At 37.7% G+C, this 24,951-nt stretch overlaps 1 protein-coding gene across 4 annotated transcripts in view; it reads left to right on the top strand.

Moving 5' to 3' along the window:
• The window catches only part of LOC117324011 (centrosomal protein kizuna-like), a 37,065-nt gene that overhangs the window by 5,616 nt on the left and 6,498 nt on the right, over positions 1-24,951 (top strand). Inside the window, exons 3-14 of one of the 4 annotated variants that reach the window (XM_033879600.1) lie at positions 681-843; positions 2,130-2,495; positions 2,644-2,926; positions 3,478-3,712; positions 3,841-3,987; positions 4,121-4,285; positions 7,154-7,304; positions 7,574-7,688; positions 8,051-8,080; positions 9,787-9,900; positions 20,389-20,527; positions 22,124-22,258. In XM_033879600.1, coding sequence (XP_033735491.1) covers positions 681-843; positions 2,130-2,495; positions 2,644-2,926; positions 3,478-3,712; positions 3,841-3,987; positions 4,121-4,285; positions 7,154-7,304; positions 7,574-7,688; positions 8,051-8,080; positions 9,787-9,900; positions 20,389-20,527; positions 22,124-22,258 — 2,043 coding nt within the window. The remainder of the gene's footprint in view (positions 1-680; positions 844-2,129; positions 2,496-2,643; positions 2,927-3,477; positions 3,713-3,840; positions 3,988-4,120; positions 4,286-7,153; positions 7,305-7,573; positions 7,689-8,050; positions 8,081-9,786; positions 9,901-20,388; positions 20,528-22,123; positions 22,259-24,951) is intronic. The other 3 variants (XM_033879601.1, XM_033879602.1, XM_033879603.1) reach the window with 3 other exon arrangements.

Below are 24,951 nucleotides of genomic sequence, written 5' to 3'. Positions count from 1 at the left end.
TTTTGTCTGACTGAGAAAACTGAATAATACCTGCGAACCAGATCTGACCAGGAAAATGGCAAAACTTAATACCCATGAACTAATACTGCCTGGGAAAACGGGAAATTTGATTCCCGCAAACTTGGTCCGACTAGGAAAACTGAATAATACCCGCAAACTAGGCCGGACTGGGAAAACTGAATAACACCCGCAAACTTGGTACGACTGGGAAAACTGAATAATACCCGCAAACTAGGTCGGACTGGGAAAACTGAATAATACCCGCAAACTAGGCCGGACTGGGAAAACTGAATAATACCTGCAAACTAGGTCCGACTGGGAAAACTGCAAAAACTTATTATTCTGGAAAATCCAAGAAGTATTAGTCACATGAAAGTAAACATCTGTGCAGTCAATAAATATACATTTATAACTTTGAAATGATATCAAGAGTATAATATTTCATTCAAAATGGGATACACATACTAATTATATGCTTTAACATTGATTGACTTATATCAAACTTTATAATATAATTTTCATACATATGAAAACAGTGCTATTTGTTTAAAAATGAAATTCTTGATTAGTTTTTTTATGCAGATAAGTTTTTGAATGAACTGTAACTAAAATTATTTTCCTTATAAAATACAAATAAGTGACATGTTTAATAGTTTTTCCCGGTTAATTTTATTTGTAAGGGCAAAGTTGAGAGCTGCAAAATTGAAGAGTTACTGGAAAAAAATTTGTGATGACCAGAAGCGAGCTCAGGAAAGAAATGACCGCATTGTTCAGGAGTTTGAAAGGATTGACACTTTCCTTGCAGCATCAACTGCAAGAACAGAGAAACTCCGACTACTCAAGGTACAATGTTTAATGTCTTTAAAATACAGATGTGTGTTTCATTTGAAGTAGGATGGACAACAATCACTGAAATATACAAATCAGGGAATGTTTGCTTTGTCAGAGATGGATGAGGAATACATAGAGACAATGAAATGTTATATTTGTTGGAGACAGTATGAGGAATACATAAAGACAATGGAATATTATATTTGACAGAGACAGTATGAGGAATACATAGAGAAAATGAAATGTTATATTTGATAGAGACAGTATGAGGAATACATAAAGACAATGAAATATTATATTTGACAGAGACAGTATGAGGAATACATAGAGATAATGAAATGTTATATTTGATAGAGACAGTAACAGAGACAGTATGAGGAATACATAGAGACAATGAAATGTTATATTTGACAGAGACAGTATGAGGAATACATATATAGAGACAATGAAATGTTATATTTGATAGAGACAATATGAGGAATACATAGAGACAATGAAATGTTATATTTGTTGGAGACAGTATGAGGAATACATAAAGACAATGGAATATTATATTTGACAGAGACAGTATGAGGAATACATAGAGAAAATGAAATGTTATATTTGATAGAGACAGTATGAGGAATACATAAAGACAATGAAATATTATATTTGACAGAGACAGTATGAGGAATACATAGAGACAATGAAATGTTATATTTGACAGAGACAGTATGAGGAATACATAGAGACAATGAAATGTTATATTTGATAGAGACAGTAACAGAGACAGTATGAGGAATACATAGAGACAATGAAATGTTATATTTGACAGAGACAGTATGAGGAATACATATATAGAGACAATGAAATGTTATATTTGATAGAGACAATATGAGGAATACATAGAGACAATGAAATGTTATATTTGATAGAGACAGTATGAGGAATACATAGAGACAATGAAATGTTATATTTGATAGAGACAGTATGAGGAATACATAGAGACAATGAAATGTTATATTTGACAGAGACTGTATGAAGAATACACAGAGATAATGGAATGTTATATTTGATAGAGACAGTATGAGGAATACATAGAGACAATGAAATGTTGTATTTGACAGAGACAGTATGAGGAATACATAGAGACAATGAAATATTATATTTGACAAAGACAGTGTGAGGAATACATAGAGACAATGAAATATTATATTTGACAGAGACAGTATGAGGAATACATAGAGACAATGGAATGTTATATTTGATAGAGACAGTATGAGGAATACATAGAGATAATGAAATGTTATATTTGATAGAGACAGTATGAGGAATACATAGAGAAAACCTACCCACTATGGATGGAACAGGTGCTTCATCATAGACAGCAGACTCAGCACTCCCCGACTCATCGTGGACCTACACAACAGTACCAACAGGGACAACAGGGCTTCCCTCATCACCAGTCCATCAATGCTGACTATCATGAATCTCCTCCTCAATCACACCCAGTTGTCGAGGGTAGGATGGGACAACCTCCCACTGAGCCTCCTCGTGGGTACGCAGATGTGTCTACCCCAGCCAAAAACACTTATGAGCGGAGGAATGAGGGGCCAGAGGAGAGGGATTCATACGGTCATGTACTGACATCTACACCATTTAGAGGAGATGGTCAAAATACTGAAGTATGTCATTGCTTATGGTAAAATAAAACTGATAACCATTTGTTATGAATTCACAATTACTAAAATAAATGGAAGATTGTCAAATTAACATGTTGTACTTTGACATTTTGGTGCCGTAAATCGAACTTTTATGTGTTTCCAATTTTAGAAGCCAAAATCCTCCTCCATTTATGCCAACATATCACAAGTAATGCGAGAACCCACTGATCAGGAGACAGTCCAACATCAGAGCCAGCCCAGGGCTGCTCAACAACAGGCCTCACATGTCCCTGCTGAAAGGGAGACAACTGTCCACCAACACCAGCTTTCTGACCAGGTAGCTGATGTTAGCATTAGTGATGATATTGTGGAGGAAATGATACAGCATCCCCAGCCTATACAAAGTGTCCGGATAGGTCAACAAGTACACAAACCACTGCCAGAATCTCCAGGTGAGGTTAAAACTTCCAACAGGTAGGGTAGGAATCTCCAGGTGAGGTTGAAACTTACAGAAGGTGGGGTAATAATCTCAAGGTAAAGTTAAAACTTGCAACAGGTAAGGTAGGAATTTTCAGCACTGTATTTGTGTTCCTTCCTAAAAACAAGCATATTTCTATATTATATAGTAAATACAGAGTTCAGGTTTTATAATTGGCTTCAAAGACCATTCTTTCTCTATTTAGCTTTGAAAAAGACACAGGAAAAAAAACTGGTAACAACATTTGTCCTCTAAAAAAGGTAACATACTGGATTTAATATGGGTGCCAGTGCTGAAACAATCTTAAAAGTTTGAAGTTTTGCTATTTAAAAGCAATAACACAGTGTCCTGATTCTGCTAGATGGCAGTTTAAGGAAATATGAAAACTAGGCAAAGAATGAATTGGAATATATACCATATGAACCTTTGGCTAGCAAAGATAGGTATTTGTCCTCTAAAAGACATTAGATCTGATATGAGCTCTCTAAGAGACCAAGGTTTTGAGATGTACTGTCTGTCTCTCAGATGTATCCCAGTCCCTGTCCGGACCAATGGAGCCAAACCCAGGTGATGAAGGCGGTGATGATGAAGTTAGTGATTTTGGTGATGATGATTTACCTTTAAGTACAAGTCAGACAGGACCAGAACTGCCTAAAAAGATGGTCAGCCAGGACCAGGTGTCTCCTCCCAGTTCTCCCGACGCCACGCCTCGAGATCCTCCAATACAAACTGCTGTAACACAAGGAGACAACAGCTCTAGGCAAGTGCTCCTCCATTAGGATCTCTAACACTCCAACCATGCTGTCATTGTACTTGTGTTTGCTTACAATATAACATCTCTATCCTTTATACTTTAAAAAGAGTGTTTATACCTGGTTTGTATTGCAGTCCTGGTACTCCATCTCCTGATATGAATTTAGATGGACTGGTGCGACTGATCATTCATGTACAGTCTGACTTTCCTGATGCTTTATCTCTCGAGGGGTACTATCGATCTCACCGTCCTTCAGCCTCAGACCGACAGGATATCATGCAGTAAGTTATGATCATACACTGACAACATAACTCACATGTATACATTACTTTTTGTATTATTACTGATATAAATAATAAATATGTTTTAATTATCAACCTTACTTTATATAAACAACTTGTGTTAACATTGTAGTAAAGCCAACAAGGGGATCCCACTGTATGACCAAGATGCAGAGAAGATAAGTATGGTGCTGTTGGAACAGCTCCCTCTGGTGGTGAGGAATGTATCACCCAAGGGACTCCTACCGGACACCGTCCTTGCTGGCAATGTAGATAGCATCACAGAAATAAAGATCAGGTATGGAGGAAATAATGTAGACAGGGTCACAGAAACAAAGATCAGGTAGGGAGGGAATAATGTAGTCAGGGGCACAGAAACAAAGATCAGGTAGGGAGGGAATAATGTAGTCAAGGTCACAGAAACAAAGGTCAGGTAGAGAGGAAATAATGTAGACAGGGTCACAGAAACAAAGATCAGGTAGAGAGGGAATAATGTAGACAGGGTCACAGAAACAAAGATCAGGTAGGGAGGGAATAATGTAGTCAAGGTCACAGAAACAAAGATCAGGTAGAGAGGGAATAATGTAGTCAGGGTCACAGAAACAAAGATCATTTATGGAGGGAATAATGTAGTCAGGGTCACAGAAATAAAGATCATTTATGGAGGGAATAATGTAGTCAGGGTCACAGAAACAAAGATCAGGTAGGGAGGGAATAATGTAGCCAGGGTCACACAAACAAAGATCAGGTAGGGAGGAACTAATGTAGTCAGGATCACAGAAACAAAGATCAGGTAGGGAGGGAATAATGTAGTCAGGGTCACAGAAATAAAGATCATTTATGGAGGGAATAATGTAGTCAGGGTCACAGAAACAAAGATTAGGTAGGGAGGGAATAATGTAGCCAGGGTCACACAAACAAAGATCAGGTATGGAGGAACTAATGTAGTCAGGATCACAGAAACAAAGATCAGGTAGGGAGGGAATAATGTAGACAAGGTCACAGAAACAAAGATGAGGAAGGGAGGAAATAATGTAGTCAAGGTCACAGAAACAAAGATCAGGTAAGGAGGAAATAATGTAGTCAAGGTCACAGAAACAAAGATCAGGTAGGGAGGAAATAATGTAGTCAGGGTCACAGAAACAAAGATCAGGTAGGGAGGAAATAATGTAGTCAGGGTCACAGAAACAAAGATCAGGTAGGGAGGAAATAATGTAGACAGGGTCACAGAAACAAAGATCAGGTAGGGAGGAATAATGTAGTCAAGGTCACAGAAACAAAGATCAGGTAGGGAGGAAATATTGTAGTCAAGGTCACAGAAACAAAGATCAGGAAGGGAGGAAATAATGTAGACAGGGCCACAGAAACAAATATCAGGAAGGGAGGAAATAATGTAGTCAAGGTCACAGAAACAAAGATCAGGTAGGGAGGAAATAATGTAGTCAGGGTCACAGAAACAAAGATCAGGTAGGGAGGGAAATAATGTAGTCAAGGTCACAGAAACAAAGATCAGGTAGGGAGGGAATAATGTAGTCAAGGTCACAGAAACAAAGATCAGGTAGGGAGGAAATAATGTAGTCAGGGTCACAGAAACAAAGATCAGGTAGGGAGGAAATAATGTAGTCAAGGTCACAGAAACAAAGATCAGGTAGGGAGGAAATAATGTAGTCAAGGTCACAGAAACAAAGATCAGGTAGGGAGGGAATAATGTAGTCAAGGTCACAGAAACAAAGATCAGGTAGGGAGGGAATAATGTAGTCGGGGTCACAGAAACAAAGATCAGGTAGGGAGGAAATAATGTAGTCAAGGTCACAGAAACAAAGATCAGGTAGGGAGGAAATATTGTAGTCAGGGTCACAGAAACAAAGATCAGGAAGGGAGGAAATAATGTAGTCAAGGTCACAGAAACAAAGATCAGGTAGGGAGGAAATAATGTAGTCAAGGTCACAGAAACAAAGATCAGGAAGGGAGGAAATAATGTAGTCAGGGTCACAGAAACAAAGATCAGGTAGGGAGGAAATAATGTAGTCAAGGTCACAGAAACAAAGATCAGGTAGGGAGGGAATAATGTAGTCAAGGTCACAGAAACAAAGATCAGGTAGGGAGGGAATAATGTAGTCAGGGTCACAGAAACAAAGATCAGGTAGGGAGGGAATAATGTAGTCAAGGTCACAGAAACAAAGATCATTTACATTGAAATAAATGTGCTGTATTTGTTATAATAAACAACAACATATGCTCATGAGGATTGCAAATGTTTGATAGCAATTATTTTCTTATACCCCAGGGGGTATACTGGAATCGGGTTTTCCGTATCTCCTTTCGTCCGTCTGTCTGTAGATATCTTGTCTGGACAACTCCTCCTAAACCAGTGGGCCGTTTCCAGTGTCACTTCACACAAATAGAGAGGACCATGTGTAGATGTACATGCAGCTGTTTAAATTCCATATTTTTGTTGCCATGGTAACTGGTCACTATTAACAGGTTTTTATTGTCCAGACAACTCTTCCAAAACCGGTGGGCCGATTCCAATGGTGCTTCACACAAATAGAGAGGACCATGTGTAGATGTGCATGCAGCTGTTAAAATTCCAAAATTTTGGTTGCCATGGTTACTGGTCACTATTCATAGGTTTTTCTTGTCCAGATAACTCCTCCTAAACTTGTGAACCGATTTCACAAAACTTTACGGGAATGTTAGGGAACATGTGCAGTTACTAGAATGTTAGGGAACATGTGCAGACGTGCATGCAGCTGTTAAAATTCCAAATTATTGTTGCCATGGTAATTGGTCACTATAAACGGGTTTCTATTGTCCAGACAACTCTTCCAAAACCTGTGAACTGATTTCAGCAAAACTTATGACTAAATTCTCTTTATTATAAACAACACATATTCCAGCCATTCTGAATCTCAGAAATAGGGGCATGCACAGGTTATCTTAGTTAGCCTCTAAATAACAGTTCCAGTTGTTCATTGACTCCTGCAGATTATGGGGGTATTAGTCAGCCATCCTGGCAACAGTTCTAGTTGTAAATGCAGTTTGATAAAAATAAATAACATGTTACCACTTTCATTTCTCAGGATCTGGGGCCAGGATAGATCCTGCCATTCAGTGTTTCTTTTTACACCTGTGATTCTATAAACTGAGTTTGTCTCTTTTACAGAATGGCTTTACCAGAAGCTGCCCAGCCCCTGTGGGACTGTTTGTTTGATCATCTTGCCCAGCTGGTGCGTAACAAAGTGATGGTAACTAAGGAAGTGGCCGCTGTGTTTGTTCCGAGTATGGTGGCTGACTACTCTCCATACCAGGACAAGGTGAGACCAAATTTTATAGTGTAATATCAAATCATGTTCACAACCTTTAGTACATTAAGATCACTTAAAAAACGTTATTTTCTCTACAGTGATAGATTTGTTGTATCCTTGTACCATTTAATATTACATGTAATAGAATCTTAAAAGATATAAAGAATAACATCATCATGTTACAACATTTCCAAAAATATTAAAAAATTTGGAAATATCAGCTGTTTCACAGGCTTGTGTACTATACATTTTGTTATTATATATAACTATATTCCCAGGCATATAATCTGTTGATCCGCCTCCTTGAGAAGTTTGATGAGGACAGACAGGTAGAGGGTGAGGCCATGACTCCCCGAGACACCATGGACAGTATGAGGAGCAGTCTGGGTGGAGGTGAGAAAGGTTGGAGGAGGGAGTTCATTATAGTGATACATGTAGTCAGGATGGGGATGAAAAACTGGATGTGTCGGTTCCAAAAATTTTAAACTTATTGATATTTTATGTTTTACAAAACAAAAATTGTATAGGTCTACAAGTATTTCTTTGTTTGAGATATGGAATTAACACTAATTTTACACTCAATTGTGAAAATACAAAAAATGTATCTCTTCCTTGAAAACATCCATCAATATGGAACAGGAGTCAAAAATCACCAGAATGTACAAATACCTACTGATGCCTGATGATAATGTATTAAAGCAGAGGAGATACCTTTATTATACTTGTGTATCGACCTGTTGTGAATTGTGTTTCAGTTGTAATTGGTCCTGAGGGCAAAATCCAAGGTAACATGTCCAGACTTATATGTCTGGTTTGTATGTCTGTAGCACGCTTAGCTGTCCAACCGCTCTCATATTCTCATCAGCAGACACACAAGTTGGGAGTAAATAGTCTGTGAGAGTAATACCATGTTTTATGATGCCTAGCTTCCTCCGACTGATCTGTTTTAACACGATCATCATTGTCATCATCATCACTGGTACGGAAGCTGATAACATGTTTGCATCACTGGTTACCAACATTTGTTTGTCCACTAAGCATTGCAGTCAGCTCACACAAGCCATGTCCGTGACCAATCTATAAATACTGAGTTTTACAGCTGACCCATGTATTATCTCCAGTGTTATGTCATATGTAATCCAGTGATCAGAAAGCCATCCTCTATGTTATTTGAAACATGTATGCACTGATCATTGCCAAGTCATTTGTTTTGTGGATTTCATTTGGACTGTTGATTTACTAACAAGAAGTTCTGTTTCAGAATAATGTCACCGTGCTGTCTATACACTATGTTCCTATGTCATGATAGTGTGTGTTGATGACACATGCCAGAGTGTTATAACTCCTACATCCACACACAATCACGTTTTATGGTTCAGTCTTATTGTGTGCTATCAGTGATGTGGTCAATGTTAAGATCAAGTTCAAATTCTTTATAAAAACCTTGTTAATCAGATTTGTGAAATAATTAAAGAGCCATATCTGCTTTTGAATACTTTTTTTTTCTGCATGTAAATTCAAATTGTTACAACCTTTTACTAGATCACTATATTTTGTTAGTGCAGCACGGCTATCAAAACATCAACAATTCACAGATAGGTCATTGTTATGTGTTATCAGCTGGCATAGGTTGCTGACTAGTACAGGTAGAGCTACATATAGCTAGTACATGTAATATTATTATAAATAATAAAATATTGTTATATAATATGACTATAGAATAAAGATATAGACCACTATGTTTACAACTGACTTTAATACAAATTTAATATCATGAGATCAGAGTCATATTTAAAATGATATTAAATCTTACTTTGATGTTTGTTTTAATGTTTGCTTTGTCACACAGGTGAGAATTCCACATTTCAGGTTTTATATCATTACCTAGTTTTGTGACTTCTTAATGATTTTGCCAAATCAAATGTCTGATTTTCAGTGCTCGTTTAAATAAGATTTGGAATTGTGAAAAGAAGAATTATACAGCGATGTGGTCTAATCTGGATAATGAACAATGAACATAATAATGTATATTGAATAAACTTTTTGGCAAAAACATTTAATTTCCTACATAATCTGAAAGTTGTGTATAGCTCTTTCACTTCTGTTAAATATACACTGTATACAATGTGTATTTGTGTATGTACTTATTTCTTTGTGCATGATTTTTACAACATATATAATTATATGAAGTCATTTTTAAAAACTCTGTGATGTTACATTCTGTATGAGATATACAAAAAAATTGTTTTAACATCTATTTTAATCCTATTTCTCATTCTTTCTTTATCATGCAGTGTGACCTGTCTAACATAAAGTCTGTACAACATCCAGCCAAGTCTCGGTGAATACCTGGACTCTAAAGGTTTCTAGATTATACAGAGTTCAGGTTAGACAGGTTGCACTGTTCTATCACTACATACATGTGTATTTTTGTGAGTTTTCAGTTCTGTTTTTGTGTAATTCACCTTCATTTTCCTATCTGAACACACAGTCCCACCACTCAAGTTCGGCAGTTTAGTGGATAAACAATTCGGTAGCGATGATGAGTCGACCACCATGTTGACCCCGAGCGTCCCCACAGATGCCCCTAAGGTACCCCTCAATGGTATGTCATATGGATATTATGAGTGGATTGAAAAACATATACCCTAATGTACCCTAATGTTGAATGTATTGTTTACAGAAAGGACTTCCTGTAAAAGAAAATATTAAGTAATGATTCAGATTGTATCTTGGTTTGTATTTTGTGTTATGATATGTGGAACAATAATCGAATACCTGATCCCCTAATTTACCTTGTTTTTCTGATTGTATCCTGGTTTGTGTTAAATATACTGATAGTGGAACAATAATTAAATACCTGATCCCCTAATTTACCTTGTTTTACCGATTGTATCCTGGTTTGTGTTATATATACTGATAGTGGAACAATAATACCTGATCCCCTAATTTACCTTGATTTACTGATTGTATCCTGGTTTGTGTTAAATATATCGATATGTGGAACAATAATTAATAGCCCAGTCCCCTAATTTACCTTGTTTTACCGAATGTATCCTGGTTTGTGTTATATATACTGATAGTGGAACAATAATTAAATACATGATCCCCTAATCTACCTTGTTTTACCAATTGTATCCTGGTTTGTGTTATATATACTGATAGTGGAACAATAATTAAATACATGATCCCCTAATCTACCTTGTTTTACCAATTGTATCCTGGTTTGTGTTATAAAATGTATACAAAATGTATACTGATAGTGGAACAATAATTAATTGCCCAGTCCCCTAATTAACCTTGTTTTACTGACTGTATCCTGGTTTGTATTTGTGTTATGATGTTTGGAACAGTAATTTATAATCTCTCGTAGATGTGGTCCATCTGTATGTACTGGTACATTGTTGCTGTATCTCACTATATGTAGATACAGCCTGTACCAGCCATTAAAGTCCTTTACTCACAGGTAAAAAAGACTGCATAGTGAAAAGATTTTATTTTTAAATGAAAAATAGGATAATTCTACAAAATTGTAACTGGTCAATCCAATTTCAGAACATCATTTTCTATCTAAGTTTGAATCTGAAAGATCATATTTGATGCTTTGCAAAACATCAGTTTGCTGTATGTCAATGGAAGACTTTATAACAAATTCTAGACAATTTACCAAGAGGAATGTTTAATTTTAAAATTTATAAATTTGTGAAATTTAGACTTGAAACTGTTTCATGATTCCAATGAAAAAATAGCCAGTGAAAAACTGTTTCTAAAAATCAATTATGATCCTAGTGCAAGCTGTTTTACTATCCAGCTCATTGTAGCTGAGGAGGGACATTACTGAACTAACGAAGATCCATTTCTCCATACTGATGTTTCATTGTTATGTTGATCTGCCATTCATGCACCTGTTAATTGTGTCCATTACCATATCACAATGAAATATCATCATATACAGTGGAACTTCGTTAACTCGAAGTCGACGGGACCACGAAAAAACTTCGAGTTATCCGAGTGTTCGAATTAAGCGAGTTATCGTTTTTGGTGAAAAGTTTGGTCAATATTTGTCAACATTATATAATCATTATAACTTCGCTCTGTCGCTCATCAGTTTAGTGTGAAGACTGGTCAATACATGTAAATATATATGTAATGTTTCGTTATGTCACTTGTAATTTGGTGTAGTTTTGCCGATATACAGTCACGATAAAGTTTCTTTCACTTAGTCACTTCAATAACGATCTGATGTGCAAGTCATGTTTGCAAAAGGTAAACGATAAAACGGAATTCTACAAAATAACAAGTTATTAATGTCAAAACAAATAACCGTTTAAGTTTAACACAGATTGCATACAAAACGTAACAGAACCATTACCTTTTATTGGACATATATGAAATACTGTTTGATCGGCCTACTTACTTTTTATTGATAACCACGCCATTTCCATGTGTATTAGCACCGGAAGTTGGGCTGCGCATGTGCGTATAAAATGTTACTGTAACTGAGTTGGCGTTTTACCCGATTTAATAGACAGCACTGACCGTTACAGTTGTACTCTGAACACCTCGGCAGTAATTACGCTATTGTTTCAGCAGTTTAAAGATTTAATAGGCGCCGGTGACTGTGTCATTTCTACACCTGTAAAAACATCAGCCGGGTAGATCTACCGGTGTGTCAGAGATTAGTTCCGCTTGAGCGAACGGGTAGATGAGTTGTTGACAATCGTGTGTACTGATATCGGCGACCGCCTTGGGAAATTACCTGATGTAAGTAAAGCAGTACTTTTTATCACCAAGACTTGTTGTTATAAGATTCAACCGACAATTTCTTTTATGAATTTATGAAACACTTATAATAGCATGTAGGTTAGTAGTGCCGATATGTTCAGTATTACAATCGGAATTTAGCTCTTAAAAAATGTCGGCGTTTGCCACCGATCGACGAAAATTATACTTCGAGTTATTCGAACATTTCAAGTAGGGTTTTTATTGTTGGGACCAAATTTTTACTTCGTATTATCCGAGTTTTTCGAGTTATCCGAATTCGAATTATCCGAGTTTTTTTTACTAAGATAAAGAGAGAATTCGGCCGGGACCGGCGAGGTACTTCGAGTTAAGCGGGGTATTCGAGTTATCCGAGTTCGAGTTAACGAAGTTCCACTGTATGTATACATGTAACCATTGAAACACTCTTCTTATTTCAAAATGACAGCAAAATTACATAATTTATTCTTCATTAGCATTACATACGATACATATTTATGTCTACTATTTTTACCCCCCTACTCTGAGTCAGCAAATTACTCTTATAATAGTGTATACCCCCGTTACTCTGAGTCAGGGTATTACTGTTTTAGTAGTGTATACCCCCGTTACTCTGAGTCAGGGTATTACTGTTTTAGTAGTGTATACCCCAGATACTCTGAGTCAGGGTATTGCTGTTTTAGTAGTGTATACCCCCGTTACTCTGAGTCAGGGTATTACTGTTTTAGTAGTGTATACCCCCGTTACTCTGAGTCAGGATATTACTGTTTTAGTAGTGTATACCCCCGTTACTCTGAGTCAGGGTATTACTGTTTTAGTAGTGTATACCCCCGTTACTCTGAGTCAGGATATTACTGTTTTAGTAGTGTATACCCCCGTTACTCTGAGTCAGGGTATTATTGTTTTAGTAGTGTATACCCCCGTTACTGAGTCAGGGTATTACTGTTTTAGTAGTGTATACCCCCGTTACTCTGAGTCAGGGTATTACTGTTTTAGTAGTGTATACCCCGTTACTCTGAGTCAGGATATTACTGTTTTAGTAGTGTATACCCCCGTTACTCTGAGTCAGGATATTACTGTTTTAGTAGTGTATACCCCCGTTACTCTGAGTCAGGGTATTACTGTTTTAGTAGTGTATACCGCCGTTACTCTGAGTCAGGGTATTACTGTTTTAGTAGTGTATACCCCCATTACTCTGAGTCAGGGTATTACTGTTTTAGTAGTGTATACCCCCGTTACTGAGTCAGGGTATTACTGTTTTAGTAGTGTATACCCCCGTTACTCTGAGTCAGGGTATTACTGTTTTAGTAGTGTATACCCCGTTACTCTGAGTCAGGATATTACTGTTTTAGTAGTGTATACCCCCGTTACTCTGAGTCAGGATATTACTGTTTTAGTAGTGTATACCCCCGTTACTCTGAGTCAGGGTATTACTGTTTTAGTAGTGTATACCGCCGTTACTCTGAGTCAGGGTATTACTGTTTTAGTAGTGTATACCCCCATTACTCTGAGTCAGGGTATTACTGTTTTAGTAGTGTATACCCCCGTTACTGAGTCAGGGTATTACTGTTTTAGTAGTGTATACCCCCGTTACTCTGAGTCAGGGTATTACTGTTTTAGTAGTGTATACCCCCCCCCCCCCCTACTCTGAGTCAGGGTATTACTGTTTTAGTAGTGTATACCCCCGTTACTCTGAGTCAGGGTATTACTGTTTTAGTAGTGTATACCCCCGTTACTCTGAGTCAGGGTATTACTGTTTTAGTAGTGTATACCCCGTTACTGAGTCAGGGTATAACTGTTTTAGTAGTGTATACCCCCGTTACTCGGTGTCAGGGTATTACTGTTTTAGTAGTGTATACCCCGTTACTCTGAGTCAGGGTATTACTGTTTTAGTAGTGTATACCCCCGTTACTGAGTCAGGGTATTACTGTTTTAGTAGTGTATACCCCCGTTACTCTGAGTCACGGTATTACTGTTTTAGTAGTTTATACCCCCGTTACTGAGTCAGGGTATTACTGTTTTAGTAGTGTATACCCCCGTTACTGAGTCAGGGTATTACTGTTTTAGTAGTGTATACCCCCATTACTCTGAGTCAGGGTATTATTGTTTTAGTAGTGTATACCCCCGTTACTCTGAGTCAGGGTATTACTGTTTTAGTAGTGTATACCCCCGTTACTCTGAGTCAGGGTATTACTGTTTTAGTAGTGTATACCCCCATTACTCTGAGTCAGGGTATTACTGTTTTAGTAGTGTATACCCCCGTTACTCTGAGTCAGGGTATTACTGTTTTAGTAGTGTACGTATACCCCCGTTACTGAGTCAGGGTATTACTGTTTTAGTAGTGTATACCCCCGTTACTCTGAGTCAGGGTATTACTGTTTTAGTAGTGTATACCCCGTTACTGAGTCAGGGTATTACTGTTTTAGTAGTGTATACCCCCATTACTCTGAGTCAGGGTATTACTGTTTTAGTAGTGTATACCCCCCCTACTCTGAGTCAGGGTATTACTGTTTTAGTAGTGTATACCCCCGTTACTGAGTCAGGGTATTACTGTTTTAGTAGTGTATACCCCCGTTACTGAGTCAGGGTATAACTGTTTTAGTAGTGTATACCCCGTTACTGAGTCAGGGTATTACTGTTTTAGTAGTGTATACCCCCGTTACTCTGAGTCAGGGTATTACTGTTTTAGTAGTGTATACCCCCGTTACTCTGAGTCAGGGTATTACTGTTTTAGTAGTGTATACCCCCGTTACTCTGAGTCAGGGTATTACTGTTTTAGTAGTGTACGTATACCCCCGTTACTGAGTCAGGGTATTACTGTTTTAGTAGTGTATACCCCCGTTACTGAGTCAGGGTATTACTGTTTTAGTAGTGTATACCCCCGTTACTGAGTCAGGGTATTACTGTTTTAGTAGTGTATACCCCCCCTACTCTGAGTCAGGGTATTACTGTTTTAGTAGTGTATACCCCGTTACTCTGAGTCAGGGTATTACTGTTTTAGTAGTGTATACCCCCGTTACTCAGTCTGGGTATTACTGTTTTAGTAGTGTATACCCCTGTTACTCTGAGTCAGGGTATTACTGTTTTAGTAGTGTATATCCCCGTTACTCTGAGTCAGGATATTACTGTTTTAGTAGTGTATATCCCCGTTACTGAGTCAGGATATTACTGTTTTAGTAGTGTATACCCCCGTTACTCTGAGTCAGGGTATTACTGTTTTAGTAGTGTATACCCCCGTTACTCTGAGTCAGGGTATTACTGTTTTAGTAGTGTATACCCCCCTACTCTGAGTCAGGGTATTACTGTTTTAGTAGTGTATACCCCGTTACTCTGAGTCAGGGTATTACTGTTTTAGTAGTGTATACCCCCGTTACTCTGAGTCAGGGTATTACTGTTTTAGTAGTGTATACCCCCCCTACTCTGAGTCAGGGTATTACTGTTTTAGTAGTGTATACCCCGTTACTCTGAGTCAGGGTATTACTGTTTTAGTAGTGTATACCCCCGTTACTCTGAGTCAGGGTATTACTGTTTTAGTAGTGTATACCCCCCCTACTCTGAGTCAGGGTATTACTGTTTTAGTAGTGTATACCCCGTTACTCTGAGTCAGGGTATTACTGTTTTAGTAGTGTATACCCCGTTACTCTGAGTCAGGGTATTACTGTTTTAGTAGTGTATACCCCACTTACTGAGTCAGGGTATTACTGTTTTAGTAGTGTATACCCCCGTTACTGAGTCAGGGTATTACTGTTTTAGTAGTGTATACCCCCCCTACTCTGAGTCAGGGTATTACTGTTTTAGTAGTGTATACCCCGTTACTCTGAGTCAGGGTATTACTGTTTTAGTAGTGTATACCCCCCCTACTCTGAGTCAGGGTATTACTGTTTTAGTAGTGTATACCCCGTTACTCTGAGTCAGGGTATTACTGTTTTAGTAGTGTATACCCCGTTACTCTGAGTCAGGGTATTACTGTTTTAGTAGTGTATACCCCACTTACTGAGTCAGGGTATTACTGTTTTAGTAGTGTATACCCCCGTTACTGAGTCAGGGTATTACTGTTTTAGTAGTGTATACCCCGTTACTCTGAGTCAGGGTATTACTGTTTTAGTAGTGTATACCCCCGTTACTCTGAGTCAGGGTATTACTGTTTTAGTAGTGTATACCCCCCCTACTCTGAGTCAGGGTATTACTGTTTTAGTAGTGTATACCCCGTTACTCTGAGTCAGGGTATTACTGTTTTAGTAGTGTATACCCCGTTACTCTGAGTCAGGGTATTACTGTTTTAGTAGTGTATACCCCACTTACTGAGTCAGGGTATTACTGTTTTAGTAGTGTATACCCCCGTTACTGAGTCAGGGTATTACTGTTTTAGTAGTGTATACCCCGTTACTCTGAGTCAGGGTATTACTGTTTTAGTAGTGTATACCCCGTTACTCTGAGTCAGGGTATTACTGTTTTAGTAGTGTATACCCCACTTACTGAGTCAGGGTATTACTGTTTTAGTAGTGTATACCCCTGTTACTGAGTCAGGGTATTACTGTTTTAGTAGTGTATACCCCCGTTACTCTGAGTCAGGGTATTACTGTTTTAGTAGTGTATACCCCCGTTACTGAGTCAGGGTATTACTGTTTTAGTAGTGTATACCCCCCCTACTCTGAGTCAGGATATTACTGTTTTAGTAGTGTATACCCCACTTACTGAGTCAGGGTATTACTGTTTTAGTAGTGTATACCCCCGTTACTCTGAGTCAGGGTATTACTGTTTTAGTAGTGTATACCCCCGTTACTCTGAGTCAGGGTATTACTGTTTTAGTAGTGTATACCCCCGTTACTCTGAGTCAGGGTATTACTGTTTTAGTAGTGTATACCCCCCCTACTCTGAGTCAGGATATTACTGTTTTAGTAGTGTATACCCCCGTTACTCTGAGTCAGGGTATTACTGTTTTAGTAGTGTATACCCCACTTACTGAGTCAGGGTATTACTGTTTTAGTAGTGTATACCCCCGTTACTGAGTCAGGGTATTACTGTTTTAGTAGTGTATACCCCCCCTACTCTGAGTCAGGGTATTACTGTTTTAGTAGTGTATACCCCACTTACTGAGTCAGGGTATTACTGTTTTAGTAGTGTATACCCCCATTACTCTGAGTCAGGGTATTACTGTTTTAGTAGTGTATACCCCCGTTACTGAGTCAGGGTATTACTGTTTTAGTAGTGTATACCCCCGTTACTCTGAGTCAGGGTATTACTGTTTTAGTAGTGTATACCCCCATTACTCTGAGTCAGGGTATTACTGTTTTAGTAGTGTATACCCCCATTACTCTGAGTCAGGATATTACTGTTTTAGTAGTGTATACCCCCGTTACTGAGTCAGGGTATTACTGTTTTAGTAGTGTATACCCCCCCTACTCTGAGTCAGGGTATTACTGTTTTAGTAGTGTATACCCCCGTTACTCTGAGTCAGGGTATTACTGTTTTAGTAGTGTATACCCCCGTTACTGAGTCAGGGTATTACTGTTTTAGTAGTGTATACCCCGTTACTCTGAGTCAGGGTATTACTGTTTTAGTAGTGTATACCCCACTTACTGAGTCAGGGTATTACTGTTTTAGTAGTGTATACCCCCCCCCTACTCTGAGTCAGGATATTACTGTTTTAGTAGTGTATACCCCCGTTACTCTGTGTCAGGGTATTACTGTTTTAGTAGTGTATACCCCGTTACTGAGTCAGGGTATAACTGTTTTAGTAGTGTATACCCCCGTTACTCTGAGTCAGGGTATTACTGTTTTAGTAGTGTATACCCCCGTTACTCTGAGTCAGGGTATTACTGTTTTAGTAGTGTATACCCCGTTACTGAGTCAGGGTATTACTGTTTTAGTAGTGTATACCCCCATTACTGAGTCAGGGTATTACTGTTTTAGTAGTGTATACCCCGTTACTGAGTCAGGATATTACTGTTTTAGTAGTGTATACCCCTGTTACTGAGTCAGGGTATTACTGTTTTAGTAGTGTATACCCCCATTACTCTGAGTCAGGGTATTACTGTTTTAGTAGTGTATACCCCGTTACTGAGTCAGGGTATTACTGTTTTAGTAGTGTATACCCCAGATACTCTGAGTCAGGATATTACTGTTTTAGTAGTGTATACCCCTGTTACTGAGTCAGGGTATTACTGTTTTAGTAGTGTATACCCCCATTACTCTGAGTCAGGGTATTACTGTTTTAGTAGTGTATACCCCCGTTACTCTGAGTCAGGATATTACTGTTTTAGTAGTGTATACCCCCGTTACTCTGAGTCAGGATATTACTGTTTTAGTAGTGTATACCCCCGTTACTGAGTCAGGGTATTACTGTTTTAGTAGTGTATACCCCCGTTACTGAGTCAGGGTATTACTGTTTTAGTAGTGTATACCCCCGTTACTCTGAGTCAGGGTATTACTGTTTTAGTAGTGTATACCCCCGTTACTCTGAGTCAGGGTATTACTGTTTTAGTAGTGTATACCCCCATTACTCTGAGTCAGGGTATTACTGTTTTAGTAGTGTATACCCCCGTTACTGAGTCAGGGTATTACTGTTTTAGTAGTGTATACCCCCGTTACTGAGTCAGGGTATTACTGTTTTAGTAGTGTATACCCCCCTTACTGAGTCAGGGTATTACTGTTTTAGTAGTGTATACCCCCGTTACTGTGAGTCAGGGTATTACTGTTTTAGTAGTGTATACCCCCGTTACTCTGAGTCAGGGTATTACTGTTTTAGTAGTGTATACCCCCGTTACTCTGAGTCAGGGTATTACTGTTTTAGTAGTGTATATCCCCGTTACTCTGAGTCAGGGTATTACTGTTTTAGTAGTGTATACCCCCGTTACTCTGAGTCAGGGTATTACTGTTTTAGTAGTGTATACCCCCGTTACTCTGAGTCAGGGTGTTACTGTTTTAGTAGTGTATACCCCCGTTACTCTGAGTCAGGGTATAACTGTTTTAGTAGTGTATACCCCCGTTACTCTGAGTCAGGGTATTACTGTTTTAGTAGTGTATACCCCGTTACTGAGTCAGGGTATTACTGTTTTAGTAGTGTATACCCCTGTTACTGAGTCAGGGTATTACTGTTTTAGTAGTGTATACCCCCGTTACTCTGAGTCAGGGTATTATTGTTTTAGTAGTTTATACCCCCGTTACTCTGAGTCAGGGTATTATTGTTTTAGTAGTTTATACACTTTTATAAGTTATGTATAGCGGGTAATGTCTGTAGTTTTATGCTTCCAAGTACACACATCTAACAGTAGAATACCCAGGTAAGGGGAAGTAACTGACAGTGTTCAATAAGACAATAATATACATGTAATAGTCAGTCTTCTGTTTTAATTAACTCATGTTGCATTGATTTGTTTGATTTTCAAGACCCAGAAATTTCATAAAACTTATTTCTTCTGTTTAGTTAGAGAATTTGAAGGATGGACTTTAAACGTGAACTGCATGTCTATATTAGTCGGCATGACTGAAATCATAGTTATTCTCCTTTTGTTGTCATGTCAAATATTTCTGCAATATTTTTTACATCTTTATATTTACTCTTGCATCTTTCACATGAAATAGAAAGATTTGGTTTAAAGATTAGATAGATTTACTCTGTGTATGTACAGTGTACATTATGTTCTGGAGTCTTCTGAATGATTGTTTTATCTGTGCTGTTACAAATCTCTGTTGTGTTATTCAAGTAATGGTATTATAGCAATACTATTTTCTAAATATCTTAATTATCAAATTGATTATGTATGGAATACCTCTAAATATATTGTTTCATTGTGACAAATAATTGAAAGAGTCAATTAAAACTTTAAAACTCTAAATACAGTGACTCTTTTTACAGTAATAGAAGTATATTTTTAAAAGACAGATGCTGTGTTACTATGATAGTAGTAGGTGATGAATTCCTAACAAAAACATGTCACTGACTTGGTTAAAAATGTCACTATTTGGGTAGAGAAGATATCTGTGGTATGTAACACTGACTAGTATCTACCTGTCCGTGGACTCACTTTTTGGTGATAATCATATTAATCTGTTTACTAGTCATACCTCATTCTACTGAGTAATTTGGTAATTTTGTTATCATTCTTCTTCGAACATCTCAAGGTGCAATACAGAATGATGCCATTTCTAAGGCTATAAGAAAAATAATAATCTGATCACTTTATTTTGATAGTCTTGTAATTTTACATTACCAACTGTTTGGGTGTGTAAGCATACCAAAGTAAGGTAGACTTGTTGAACTTCAGCAGAAAGCTGAGGAGTAGGTATATAGACCATTACTGACTGTGATATATTGTACACCTATACACAGAAACAGCAGCCTACCGGAACATGCTATCTGGGACCATGTCATCACAAAACAGACAACATGTCCATGTTGATGATGAGGATACCGATGATGATGTGGAAAAACAGTTTGCATCAGCCCTGTCTCCTCGAGACCCTCCCAGGTAGGCACTGGTCACATGATCTATATCTGTATACCTGTATTGTGCACTTTTCATCATCTGTTCCTGGTGTGACTCTATACTAACATGATATCTCTTTTATCTTCTGTATCATATTCAGGCATTGCTGGGAAATACACCTTTGGTGTAGAGATGTTAGATAAAATTGTAATCGAATGTTTTGATATGTTAACACATAGAAAATTATACAACAATTACATAACATTAAAAACATGTGATCTAGAATTAGGTATTAATTAGTTTGCCGTGTTGATCACCCTGTGAACAGCCAGGGTCATTTTTGAGTAGTAGTTAGTGACTACCTCACTGAACAACATATGAGAAGCCAATCACTTGCCATCCAGAGCAGGGGTTAAGTATGTTACCGAAGGACACCAACACTTAGACACAGACTAGTCTGTGGTACAGCTTCTCAGGAAACACACACCGATATGGGTAGGGAGCGTCAAACTAGGTACCTCCGATTTTCACCCTGAAGTTACGAGGCAGGCACTCTAAATGATATCCTTGTTTGATCCTTGTTTGATTATGGGGGTTATGTTAAGGTAGACATATTTATCTTTAGGTTAAGAACTATCTTCAGCAATAGAGTGATGGCACCATTTTATTTCACAAGATCATACATTTATTGTCCTTTCTAACTTCTCTACAGTGATACTTTGTACAGTCATTCTAGTTATATTAGTGGTTATTGGAGCAGACCGACCTGGTTAGATGTATATACCCCTGTTGATTTAAGGAGGACGTGTTTGTCCTGTTCCGATAGATCATAGTATCATACCAAGTAATGTCAAGTTATGGCCCCTTCTGTACTGAATGCTTTGTTGTATAGAGCACAGGGGCATTGATATCTTACAGACACCATCTAGTTTATTTGATGTGAATGACTTATTTCACTGTTGAATGATAAGAGTTTTACTGTTAATGACGAGGCAGTAGAGTAAACATGGTTATTTTCGCGTTGAGTTACTTTCATGATTTTGATATACATGTGTAAACTTTAAGCGTGGGGGTTATTTTCGTGATTGATCCACCCTTTTGTATTTCAAGATTACACAAATTGATATCCAAATAATACATGTGGGGGAAATTTTTGCAATCAAAAGGACTTCGTATACTAAGTGTAAATTTCCACGTTAACAGTATTTGTGGTATATGGTAGAATACTAACCGGATGGCCATTATACTTCTGGTAACATGCTGACATTCAACCAATCTGATTAAAACATAGATCATTATTTGACATAACATAGTGTATATTGATGATCTGTGTTTTTATCTGATTAAGATTCCACTTTGGTCAAAATAAAAGTTTGTGTGGTCTGCTCTATAATTCAACAAGCTTGGTTCTTTTTCACTTGATATTTTTATTTATTGATTTTTTTTACCGTGCATTTTGTATTTTTGGTGCTATTTTGTTGACTAAAATGAAACAAAAAATTCTCTGAAAATAATGTAAAGCATACATTGTAATAGGAAAGTGTAACTGTTTGAAGCCAGACCAAAAGTTATCAGCATGTTGTGAGAAGCCAATCACAACTATATTATGTAAACTGCACGGTGTGTCTTACTTTCCAGCACTATTCCACCTCCAAAACGTTTTGCTAACTCTAGTGACTCCAAACCTGACAATCAGGCGGAGCCTCTTTCTGATCTGAGCACTCCTACTCAGCCAAGCCCAGTGTATGTTCCTACTGCGGTGCAGAAACAGAGGTAATGAAATATCAAGTTAAAGAACTGAGAATAAGTAAATGTATTGATTAGTGAGGAATGATAGGCATTTATAAACACAAAATCGCAGGTGTGGGAGAGTCTGGTGTAACAAGTGTGCAAATAGGGGAGTTATGTGTGTGAATAGGGTAGTTATGTGTGTGAATAGGGGAGTAAGCTGTTAATGGGGGAGTTAGGTGTGACTAAATAAAACAGACGATAAACCATGGTTCACTGAACAGTGTAAACGTAGATATTTGGATTATAAAAGGGCTTTGTCTGAATTTAATAAACATCATTCGGCTGAAAATCATACTAATCTCGTAAGGAAAAAATCTCAGTATAAGAAACTAGAATCGAGATTAAAAAGACAATACAAGCATCAAGAAGGTGATATGGTAGAGTATTTAAGAAAGTCGAACCCAAAAATGTTTTACAAATACTTTTCAAAGAGTCGAAATAGTAAACCAAAGTCAAATATAAATCTAGAAGGTTTTGTCGAACATTTCAAAAACATGGGAGAAAGTAATATTAACGAAACTGAGAATTCAAGTATGGTATCCGAAAATGTAGAGTCGGCTGTTTTCGAAGAACTAAATAAGCCAATTACAGAAGATGAAGTACATATAGCCATTCGTAAGCTAAAACGTGATAAAAGTTGTAGCGAAGATTTTATGTTTAATGAATTATTTTTAGATTTTGAAGAAGTTTTACTTCCTTGCATTACAAAACTTTTTGGAAAATTGTTTGATTCCGGATTTTTCCCAGAAATGTGGTCACGTGGTTGTATAATTCCAATCTATAAAAAAGGTGATGTTAATGACACAGGTAATTATAGAGGCATAACTTTGGTCAGTTGTATAGGTAAATTATTTACATCTGTTCTTAATAGAAGACTTATGAAATGGGATAAAGACAATAACGTTATTTCTGACGCTCAATTCGGCTTCAAAGAGGGTTGTTCAACTATAGATGCAATATTTGCACTCCAGTCATTAATTAGTAGAACTTTAAAAAATAAGCGAAGATTATATTGTTGTTTTGTTGATTATAAAAAAGCCTTTGACCTCATAGATAGAAGCAGCTTATGGAGTAAGTTAATTAGACAAGGAATCCAAGGGAAGTTACTAAAGATAATAAAATCATTGTATGATAATGTCAAATCTCGTGTAAAATATAATGGCCGCATTTCAGAGTATTTCTCTAACAGAATCGGTCTCTTTCAAGGGGAAATTTTATCGCCAATTTTGTATAGTCTTTTCGTAAATGATTGTGAAACCAACTTCATCAATGAAAACTGTCCATCTGTTGAATTGGGTATGATATCTATATTTTTAGCCCACCATCATCAGATGGTGGGCTATTCAAATCGCCCTGCGTCCGTGGTCCGTCGTCCGTCCGTCCGTCCGGCCGTCCGTCCGTCCGTCCGTCCGTCCCTCCGTCCGTAAACAATTCTTGTTATCGCTATTTCTGAGAAAGTACTGATGGGATCTTTCTCAAATTTCATATGTAGGTTCCCCTTGGTGCCTAGTTGTGCATATTGCATTTTGGGACCGATCGGAAAAAAACATGGCCGACAGGCAGCCATCTTGGATTTTGACAATTGAAGTTTGTTATCTCTATTTCTGAGAAAGTATTGAAGAGATCTTTCTCAAATTTCATATGTAGGTTCCCCTTGGTGCCTAGTTATGCATATTGCATTTTGGGACCGATCAGAAAACAACATGGCCGACAGGCAGCCATCTTGGATTTTGACAACTGGAGTTTGTTATCACTATATCTGAGGAAGTACTTAAGGGATCTTTCTCAAATTTCATATGTAGGTTCCCTTTGGTGCCTTGTTATGCATATTGCATTTTGGGACCAATCGGAAAACAACATGGCCGACAGGCAGCCATCTTGGATTTTGACAATTTGAGTTTGTTTTCGTTATTTCTGAGGAAGTACTGAAGGGATCTTTCTCAAATTTCATATATAGGTTCCCTTTGGTGCCTTGTTATGCATATTGCATTTTGAGACCAATCGGAAAACAAAATGGCCGACAGGCAGCCATCTTGGATTTTGACAATTGAAGTTTGTTATCGCTATTTCTGTGAAAGTACTGAAAGGATCTTTCTCAAATTTCATATGCAGGTTCCTCTTTGTTCCTGGTTATGCATATTGCATTTTAAGACTAATTAGAAAACAACATGGCCGACAGGCAGCCATCTTGGATTCTGACAATTAAAGTTTGTTATCGCTATTTCTGTGAAAGTAATGAAGGGATCTTTCTGAAATTTCATATGCAGGTTCCCCTCAGTGCTTAGTTATGCATATTGCATTTTGAGACCAATCGGAAAACAACATGGCCGACAGGCAGCCATCTTGGATTTTGACAATTGAAATTTGTTATCGCTTTTTCTGTGAAAGAACTGAAGGGATCTTTCTCAAATTTCATATGGAGGTTCCCCTTGGTGCCTACTTATGCATATTGCATTTTGAGACCAATCGGAAAATAAAATTGCTGACAGGCAGCCATCTTGGATTTTGACAATTAAAATTTGTTATCGCTATTTCTCAGAAAGTAATGAAGGGATCTTTCTGAAATTACATATGCAGGTTCCCCTCAGTGCCTAGTTATGCATATTGCATTTTGAGACTAATCAGAAAACAACATGGCTGACAGGCAGCCATCTTGGATTTTGACAATTGAAGTT

The sequence above is a fragment of the Pecten maximus genome, chromosome 3, assembly GCF_902652985.1.
Source record: "Pecten maximus chromosome 3, xPecMax1.1, whole genome shotgun sequence".
Taxonomy (NCBI): Eukaryota; Metazoa; Mollusca; class Bivalvia; order Pectinida; family Pectinidae; genus Pecten; species Pecten maximus.
This window is presented reverse-complemented; position numbering and strand designations above follow the sequence as displayed.